Here is a 10,462-nt window from a genome sequence, read left to right on the forward strand (position 1 = left end):
TCAAAATATTCACTGACACATTCATCAGCAGCACTTCAGCACTTTTACCCCCATTGGACTAGAACTCATGGTTGAACATTTTATGCGTTGTTTGTGCCCTGCTCTCAAAAACCACACCAGCACAGTTTACACACAAATGCACCAGCACAGTTGACACAAGAGCTTCAAGCAAAGCCTGCTAACCCATGTCTTTTGACAATATATCAATGTTGTAAAAAGTTTTGGTTACACTTTACTTGACAGTATCGACATAAGAGTGACATGACACTGTCATGAACGTGTCATAAACAAGTCATAAACGTTTATGACATAATGCTTCTGTTATTAAGTGACATTCGGTTTTTGTCATAACAAGTTAGGGTTAGGATTAGGCTTAGGGTTAGAGTTAAGGTTAGGGTTAGAGTTAGGGTTAGGATTAGGGTTAGAGGTTAGGGTTAGGGTTAGGGACAGGGGTCATGTGTCATGACAGTGTCAATGTGTTCATGACAGTGTTATGTCACTCTTATGTCGATACTGTCAAGTAAAGTGTTACCAAACTTTTTTTCACACCCAACCCAGCCCACAGAACTGCATATTGCATAGCTTAGCAGACGGCTAGTTGGAACAACGGGTGCATTGATCGGTCCTTCACATGACTACGGTATATGCTGTGTAAACTAGTTAGATGTGGATATCAGTCCTAGTTGCCTGTACAAAAACACGTGCTCCAATACATGTTCCAAAAGTGGCCAATTTTTTGTAAACTGCTGTGATTGAACCAGAGACTTGTGGATTAAATCAATGTGATAACTGAGTCACTAGACAACATTTCAAGAGGACGGATGTGAGAGTGTAGGTGTGTGTAGCTGAATAGGCCATAATGCTGTTTAGAGTTTCAGGTTTTGGCCTTCTGTTGATGTCAAAAAATCCCCTTCTCTCTCTCTCACGCTCGAGAAGGCTACGGTGGCCTAAGAGCCAGTTAAGGGACGACAGTGAGCACCTTCATGCTTAATTCAATAAGGCCCTTAAAGCCCAGCGGTTCACCCACTGAGCCTGTGCTCTCCAAGCCGAAAATTAATCTAGAGGATTATCACTGATGATAAACATCTCTCTCTCTCTCTTTCCCTCTCTGAGTTTCTCTCTCTCTCCTTCTTCCTGTTCTTATCTGGGTCTTTTTCTCTGACCTACACACTCTTGCTTTTATTCTCTGTGATCATCTTTTTCTCTCCATCTCTCTCTCCATCTCTCTCTCTCTCTCTGTCAACCCCTCTCTCTTTGATCAACTTCAGTGTACATGCAACAGCACTCATCTTAAAAAGAACGTGTTGTAACTCCAAGTCAGCAAAAAGCTCAAAAACATGAATGTTCTTCCTTTGTGCATTATGATGCCAGCAGGTTGTGTAACAGCTACAATTTCATCTGTGTTGATCTCTTATTTTATAGAGGAAAGATCACAAGCTAAGACTGTGAAATTTTCACTGCTATCTTCGAAACTCATGATATTTACTACCTCTTCAATAAATTGTGTGTGCAAATCAACTACTTTGTTATGGATTTCTGTAATGACATAAGACAGTGACAGAATGACAGTATAAATATAAGTCCCATACAGAGAGAGAGAGAGAGAGAGAGAGAGAGAGAGTCAATTTCCCAGTAACTGATCCACTTTGGCAAAACAGCTACCTTGTTTCAAAACACGCAATGACAGCTGCCCTCTTCCACATACCATCACATTAGCAGGGTCATAAACTCAAAACTGTTCCCCACCTACATGCTGAAACCTCAGAAACTCTGGTAGACATTAAAACCAGGGTGGTGCTCAAGAAGATAACTTCCAAATCTCTTCGCAGACGCAGAACAGGGAGTTTATGTGCAACGGCTGCCCAGAACGTCTTCAGAGCGATTCCGTTATTTGTCAGCTCTATAATGATTGAATAGGAGTGTGGATAGGGGGGAAATGTGGTCATATGTATCTACTGCAAAGACATTTGCTTTGGAGCCACTAGTGTTCTTGGGGCGCTCTTAATCAATCCTGTCCATGTAAAAACATGCTCATCCGTGCACTGTCGAGCTCACACGCAACACAAACACACACACACACACACACACACACACACACACACACACACACACACACACACACACACACACTCACAATCAATGCACATACACCCACCCACCCACACAAAACACACACATCTGGAGAGGACCGTGCTTTGGAATAGGCCGCTTTGAGGTTTCCTGGAAAAGCAGGGACGGGGAAATGAACTACAGGTGCAGATGCTGAGGTTCCCCATGCAGGTTAACTGATTTGTGCCCTCCCAGGAGAGCCCACCACAGGCTACAGCAAGATCCACTACATACATTTACATGACACCACTGTGCACATATGCATGCACAGCATTTGGCCACATAAACAACATACTAAAGCTACATGCAGAACTACATAGGCTACATGTACTAAAGCACACAGTTGCTACATACTGTATATTAAGTTACACAACATGACACATAGCCCACATATGGTATGCTACATGCACAAGACATACTACTGTAGTAGGTGACATGCACATTTACAGACAGCATATTGCAGCAGGCAACATACTTGTCTCTTCCTGGGGTCAAGGAGAGTAATGATCGAGTAGCATCCTTAATGACGACGATCATTCTCTTTGGCAACTGGTCATGATCTTGAACGCCAATAATGCATACTTCCACTCTCCTCAGTGATCTTACAAAAACCCCACTGCTCCAATCTGTGAGAAGAAATAAACCACAGAAGAGATTGAGTTGGACGGAGATGGAGCTTTGAATATTCAACTCAAAACCTAATAACTCGGAAATATAAGTGAAATTACATCTATCTGACTATCTCAGCTGGGTGGAACAACCAAAGCAGCTGGTAAATGTTTTGTTTGATTATATATTTCAAGGTTTATCAATTTCAACGTCTTAAATATTTACATTTAGGCTATTCAAATATATGGTCATAAAGTTTAAACTCTACTTGTTATTGCGACTTAAGTTCCTGGATGGTGTACCAGGAGTTGGGCAGCTGAGAACGTGTTGACAAATGTTGACTTCTGTTGGTGAAGTCGCATAATTACGGCAGTGTCAGCATTCAGCTCCTCCGTTGGAAGCTCTCCTACTTGTAGGAGGGGTCGGTAACAGGCAATAATTTCTGTAACTGATGACGACGCTCGGCGCATAAAACTGTTAAACACTGAAATGGGCTTTTCACAGTGGTAAGAGTGGGATCGTTATCTAAAAACACCTCAGAAGCACAGAGAAATGGAGGAACTATTTACACCGCAATTAATATCCTAATGAAGAGCAACAGCGGTTGGATCATTTGGGGAAACGCGCTCATGAAGGAATTTGGCGCAACAAGTCGCAAGAAGGATGCCAGCAGTGTAAACTCAAGTAGAAGTTTCTAAGAACTAAGAAATAACATATTATTTGCTAACTTTATCTTCAAGGTTAGATGTTTATTCTTGACGCAAGTTTTGAGATTGGCATAGTTTAAATGTTTTGCAAAGGTTAGCGCGAGTGGTACTTGAAATTGCAATTTTTTGAAACATAATTTCTTGTTAGAATAGAGTTTTTTCTTCTCCTTATCCACGCACCGCGATGGCAAAGTTCAATTTCGCACTGTTTGCATATCTTATTGTGGCGGGACACTGTCTAGCGGTTTTCGCTCAGGCCAAACCTGATCCACAGCTACGGCAGGTTTCCCACGACGTTCCCTCGGGACCCACCCCTGCCACCGCAAGACCCGGAGGCAGCAGAAACACTTTCATGGGTCAAAACATGTCCATTCCTCGGCGGCCTAGACTTCCACCGCTTCCAATGTGCACAGGACCCACAGAAATCCGCGACACGTTCAAGTACATTAACACGGTGGTGTCCTGTCTTGTGTTTGTCGTTGGGATAATTGGAAATTCCACGTTGTTGAGAATAATCTACAAAAACAAATGCATGAGAAACGGACCTAACATCCTTATCGCCAGTCTGGCTCTTGGAGATCTGTTACATATAGTGATTGGCATCCCCATCAATGTTTACAAGGTAAGACTGTTATTGTCATAATTAAGTCTAATATTATAGATAAATCACCTCTCTCAACATCACCATCATTATCTATATCAGAATGGGAACAACTTGCTTAGGGTAGGGTACTAATTCTGAATAACTGTTGCCCTACTTTTGTGTTACCACAATCTGCAGGGCCAACATGATTTATACATATAGCCAAACTTTATTCTTAGCCTCAAATGTTTTAAAGTGATGTTTTGGTTGTCTCAGTCCACTGAATATTTGACATGTATTGTTGTTGTCTGAGCCCCCTCTCCCAAGGTTTTGGAACCATATGATGAGAGATTCTGTTAAGACACTTGCTGTTTTCAAACATGTGTCCTCAATTTGAGCTCCACATCAATTTTCCCATCAAATCCCTCAGCAATGCACCCACATGAGTGGCGTGTTGTTTTCCCGAACTGCTAGTGAATGCTGTGGCTGTTTATATAAACATCTATCTGAGTTTATCAGATAATGTTTATAACTGTTATCTAAGTTTATCATTATTCCAGCTCAGTCACACCACTACTTTGGCTTTGTCCAAGCATTATGACATACCACGTTGCTGTGACAAAGATTCTGCATCTTTAAACAATTAAGAGTGTTTTAAAAAAGATTCACATACACATATGACAGGCACATGTGTTTCCAATAATTGGTGAAGACACATGAAACGCCTAAGGTTATCCTGGTGTTTGGCTTTGTTATTTAGGTAATTTAGTTTCTTTATTACCAAGAGCACTGGCTGCTGTGGGCTGGGCAGAGTGAGACTACTGCATGATCTAGGGGGCCTAATATCAGTATCAATAAGCTGCTGGATTTGTGGCCCTGAGGCTATGAGTGGCATTTCACTCTTTGTGTACAGAACTTATGCCCCTAAATTCCAAACAGTGGCCCACAGCACGCCCGTGAGTGTGCAGAGAAACTGATGTTAGTATACTAACGCTGGTGTGAATAGCAAGTGTGCTGTTTCTGACTGTGGATTTCTTGTCCAGCTTCTGGCAGAGGACTGGCCATTTGGAGTCGGATTCTGCAAACTGGTCCCGTTTGTGCAAAAAGCTTCGGTTGGAATTACAGTGTTGAGTTTGTGTGCACTGAGCATTGACAGGTACATTTAAAAAAAAAAACACATCATAATTAAAATTTTGTTTGTTTGTACTAATTAATGCATGAACATGATGTCTGATCTCTATGTGTTTAATAATGGACTTGACTGTGGTGTCTTTGTAGTACACTTTAGCTTGTTTAAAGTCATTCATCTTAAGCATTTTGATTTTGTTTGTGCAAAATAATGAACAAGGTGTTTTGTGTCAATGTCAATTTATTTATATAGCACATTAAAAAAAACAGTTGACCAAAGTGCTGTAAAAAAAAAAAAAAAAATAATAGTGATAACAATACAAAGTAATACTGAATTAAAATAATAGTGTTAAATGAAGCCGTTTTAGAAGAAAGAAAGAAAATCAATAGTTTCAACAGAAAACAGGATCAAGATATATAATACAAGGTAATAATCTAAAATCTAAAATATGGTAGGGGTGATGATGGGGGTGGGGGTTGCAGTGGCTCATAGTAGCATAAGTTTATGACCTCAGATGCAACCCCTGTTCTTGAGTCTGGGTTTTCCTTCGCAGGTATCGAGCCGTGGCATCCTGGAACCGCATAAAGGGTATCGGCGTGCCCAAATGGACCGCCATCGAGATCATACTGATCTGGGTTCTGTCCATCCTCCTGGCGGCTCCGGAGGCCGTGGCTTTCGACATGATCACGATGGACTACAAAGGGGAGCATCTGAGGATCTGTCTGTTGCATCCCATGCAGAAAACAGAGTTCATGAGGGTACAAATCTACACTTAACCCCTCCACCCCCCTTTTACCATTAACAAGCCAAAATAGAACTCAAAGTTCAAAGCTTCATTTGCCCCTTGATATGAAGACTGATTGCTTTATGAAGATTGATCACACTTACTGTACTGTGTCAAGCATCAAAGATTTACTTCGTATCTTTTAACAATGTTTTTATATGACTTTAGAGATTGGATTGATTTGTTTGGACCTTATAAAACCATATGACATTGCATTGCATGGGAGTATCTTCACTATACACTAAAGTGTTTTTTGCTTTGCCTTTTAAAGGAGAAATCTGGCGAGTTTTCACATAGATCTCCGTTTCTCGAGGTCACAGAGTACTATAAGTAAAAAATAAATAAATAATAATAATTGGTTTTACCTAGCTCGAGTTGCTACAGCCAGCAGCTAAGGCAGCTAGGCAGATACAGCGCTACACTCTGGGGGCATGTCCGTGAGCTCCCATTTACATGCCCACAGAGTGTAGTCTGGCTGCATTAGCCCCTGGCTGTAGCAACATGAGCTAGGTAAAACCAGTGGTTTTATTTTTTTTTCCGTACCAATATTACTCTGTGACCTCGAGAAACGGAGATCTATGTGAAAACTCACCGGATTTCTTCTTTAACTGTCTTTAACTGTGCTTTTATGCTGTTAACATGATGTTTGCCTCTCTTTATAGTTTTACAAATCAGCTAAAGACTGGTGGCTTTTTAGCTTCTACTTCTGCATGCCACTGGCCTGCACAGCCCTCTTCTACACACTCATGACCTGTGAGATGCTACGCAAGAAGAACGGCATGCAGATTGCCCTCAGTGACCAACTCAAGCAGGTCTGTGGATACACACACACACACACACACACACACACACACCTCAGTATCCATTCATTAACTCCATATATAATAAAAAACATAATCCATTCATTAAATTAAGTGTAACAAGCGGTTTGTTTAGTCTGGTCTTACACACAGTCCCCACTTAACCTTGCATTAAAAATGTTTATCTCAAACACATCTGTGAAAACCTTCATGAACAAACACACAAACACAAACAAAAAACACACCCACACACATGCACACAGATACACTCACACACACACACACACACAGACACACACACACGTACACAAACACAAACCAAAACACACTCACATTCACACACATACACATGCACACACACGTACAAATGCAAGCATAAACACATAATCACACACCGGCATCTGATTCCAGTCTTGGTTGGATGCTAACGAAGAGTTTGTCCACAGAGACGCGAGGTGGCCAAGACAGTGTTCTGCCTGGTGCTGGTATTCGCTCTGTGCTGGCTCCCTCTGCACCTGAGCCGCATCCTCAAGCTGACCATCTACGACGAGGGAGACCCCAACCGCTGTGAACTGCTCAGGTGAGTCTCATCAGAGATACCCCCTGCTGGGGCAAATGGCCATGGAACACAATATGTGAAGGAGACTGGGTAAATTTCTTCTTCTTCAAAAATAAAGTAAATAAAGTAAAAAAAAAACAAGACAACTGATATACTTTAGTAGCAAGACTTGCATTTTGCACGAGGGCTAGCAGTCATGCGTATAGTAGGCTTTGAGATGGACATGTGGTGTTCAGTCCCTGTGAATTATGTGCTCAGGTAAACCTGCAATCGGTAGGAGGTTAAAGGAGAATTCCAGCGATTTTTCACCTAGATCAGTTTCTCAAGGTCACTGAGTACTGTCGGTATGAACCCCCCGGCATAAAAAAAAAAGGGTTTTACCTAGCTCAAGTTGCTGCTTTTTTTTCGTACTGACAGTACTCGGTGATCTCGAGAAACAGAAATCTATGTAAAAAATGACCAGAATTCTCCTAGAGTTAGAGGTTACAAGAATAGAGAAGAAATGTGGTATTGTTAACATATTACAATGGATATGTGTGGTCAGACGTTTTGTTTCTGTGAGCATAGTCTTTGTAACATCCCATGCTGACAGTAGATTACTATATATGTATAGTCACACATGATTCATCCTTCATATGCATTAAGATGTGGAAGTGACGAAGTGAAAAAAAAATCAAGTGACTGAGGAAAGGAATGAGTGCATTTTCCACAACCTACATCAAACATTTTTGATATGGGAAACTATCGCATTTGTTTCCAACTGGGCATGGATAAACGTAGACCATAGACAGTCTGAATTTTAGTCTCTCAAGCCAGGTGTTCAGAGGCATCCAAACACTTTGCCAGCTTTCCATGGAAAGCTTTTTCTATCGGGGAAAACTTGAAGATAACTGCAGCTGTGTGATCTGCTTCTGTGTCATTAAAGAAAAATACAGTCCTCCACACTTAATATTTCAGTGCAGTTAAGAGATCAAGCACAAAATAATGAAAATAAGCACTACATCACAGTCACAGAGTACATCCATTTCCCAAGCATAGTCATAATATCCTCTTTGAGTTAAACACTGCTAACGTGTGATATTTATGGTTGTATCATTGATGTCATTTTCCCAGTATCTGCCTGTATATTTGTTTGTAAACACATGCAAACATTATCTCTTGCGTGCAGTTTCTTTCTCGTTCTGGACTACATCGGCATAAACATGGCTTCTGTGAACTCTTGTATCAACCCCATCGCTCTTTATATGGTCAGCAAGAGGTTCAAGACCTGCTTCCGGGTAAAGACCTCTTATCAGTCTCCCTATGTTGTTTAACATTTCTGCTTACGGTACTTGAATAGCCTAAACTATTTGGTTTGTTTTATTGCTACACTTCACTTTCATATTTCTAAATGTTGTTAATGTTGTTGTAGAAGTGTGTAGTGATAACGTTTTCTGTGAGACCATTATTTTTAACAGATATTGAAAGAATATTAACTGAATGTATACTCATAGTAGAAATTTATACAGTATTATGTGTGTAATATGCAATATGTAAACATATTTGAGCTGCATGGAAAAACTGTCAGGTTTTCCATGTCTTTTCATTGTAATTAGTAACTCTTGAGTGATGTGTGGTATGTTGTTTGTTGTGCCCTGTGCTGTTTGTCGTATTGTTTGTTGTGTTGTGTTTTGTTGTTGTTGTGCTGTGTATTGATTGTTGTTGTGTCTCAGTCGTGCCTGTGCTGCTGGTGCCTGCCCCCTGAGATGCTTTCCATGGATGAGAAGCAGTCCTGCATGAAGCTCAAGCCCACAGACCGGGCCTCGGAGCAGAGCAACTCCCGTGTCACCAACAAGTACACCTCTGCCTGAGCACGACCCCCCTCATGCCCCCACGAACCCCCCGCCCTGTGTCACCTCCAAAGTCCAAAGGCACTTCACTGACTCCAGACCTCTTCAAAAAGGCTCTTGTCCATGGCGAAGGTCATTTCCCCCACCCACCCACCCCCCCATTCCTTGACCAGACTGACTATGGGAACATTGGAGGTGGGATTCCTCACCATTGCCACCAATACCAAAGATCCTCTACAGAAATGTATACTTAAAGGAACTTTAAAGCCTTATTTTTCTAGTACTCAGAACCTGGGAAAGGAGGGAGTGATTGTGTTATCCTCAGTGGACCGATGTTAACAACACAACACAAGGTCAGGTATCGTTTAAACTAAGTTTGTTTTGTTACATTTGGTTACAATGATGGGGAGCTCTCGGCAACAGTATTGATCTCTGTTTTGACCACTCTCTGTGTATGGAATGTGTTATAGTAATATTAGTATATGTTCGTGGCTCTTTGCTTGTGTTGACTGAAGCAGGGAACCTTTGGGCCATATGTTGGCCTCTAGCTGTTTTAGATATTGCCGAGTTATGATTATAAAGACAGCTGGAGATTTGGGTCAGAACTACAGATATACGATTCTTTCCTGGGGCATATGAACCATAATCTTGATTGAGTGATCAAGTTGTTGTTACTACAAGAACTATATGTTCAGAAGCACTCAATCTGCTATGTTCTCTATACTCTACTGATTTATATTCTGATGTTTTTGTCAAACCATAAATTATGAATTATATGTCATAATAATGAATCTATATTATTAACAGGCTGAGGGCCCTATTTATCTGAAGAGCTCCTCGAATATTTGCCATAATCACCACAGACTTCACAATGTATAGATGTTTTGTGAGTAATTCTTGCCAAAGACTATAGGTAATCAGGCTTTAGGTTATGTTGTACAGAGTGCCAATTTCATTAAATGCCTCAGGACAGCCACATACTGACCCAAAGGCCTCCCTATGGATCTATAGTATCTGACCTGCATTTGTAGTACCAACTTAAGTAGGGAATTAAGGAAAGGTTTATTAGATGTGGATATGCACACTAAAAACATATGGGGAGGGTGCATTTTCTTTATGAAATGTTTTACATAGGTTTTTGTATGCACTTTTACCATGAGAGCGTAAAATTCATTTCTACTGTGTGGGACACTGTGGTTCCTTTAAATGGCAGCCATGTTTAAAGCAGGGCAGACACTGTGCAAATAATTTTTGCTGTGTACGACATGATAATTCACATTATATGTTTCAATCTGTCACGTTTGCTGTGCTCACGCTGCCAATACAGCTGACAAAAAGTTCTGGCATGCCAGA

At 41.0% G+C, this 10,462-nt stretch overlaps 1 protein-coding gene across 1 annotated transcript; it reads left to right on the forward strand.

The window, feature by feature from the left end:
* The first annotated feature begins 3,179 nt into the window (after positions 1-3,179).
* On the forward strand, positions 3,180-9,270 carry ednrba (endothelin receptor Ba). The gene is made up of 7 exons (XM_048235601.1): positions 3,180-4,047; positions 5,052-5,164; positions 5,691-5,895; positions 6,584-6,733; positions 7,168-7,301; positions 8,449-8,557; positions 8,993-9,270. The coding sequence occupies exons 1-7, from the start codon at positions 3,610-3,612 to the stop codon at positions 9,128-9,130; spliced, it is 1,287 nt and encodes a 428-aa protein (XP_048091558.1). The 5' UTR covers positions 3,180-3,609; the 3' UTR covers positions 9,131-9,270.
* Positions 9,271-10,462: the final 1,192 nt, after the last annotated feature.

Source organism: Alosa alosa, chromosome 23 (assembly GCF_017589495.1).
Source record: "Alosa alosa isolate M-15738 ecotype Scorff River chromosome 23, AALO_Geno_1.1, whole genome shotgun sequence".
NCBI lineage: Eukaryota > Metazoa > Chordata > Actinopteri > Clupeiformes > Clupeidae > Alosa > Alosa alosa.

Excerpts from the sequence above, each read along its gene's own strand:
- ednrba (XM_048235601.1), top strand. The coding sequence starts at position 3,610 with ATGGCAAAGTTCAATTTCGCACTGTTTGCATATCTTATTGTGGCGGGA. Across the intron at positions 5,165-5,690 it reads TGTGCACTGAGCATTGACAG|GTATCGAGCCGTGGCATCCT; the intron begins GTACATTTAAAA and ends TTTCCTTCGCAG. Across the intron at positions 5,896-6,583 it reads AGAAAACAGAGTTCATGAGG|TTTTACAAATCAGCTAAAGA; the intron begins GTACAAATCTAC and ends CTCTCTTTATAG.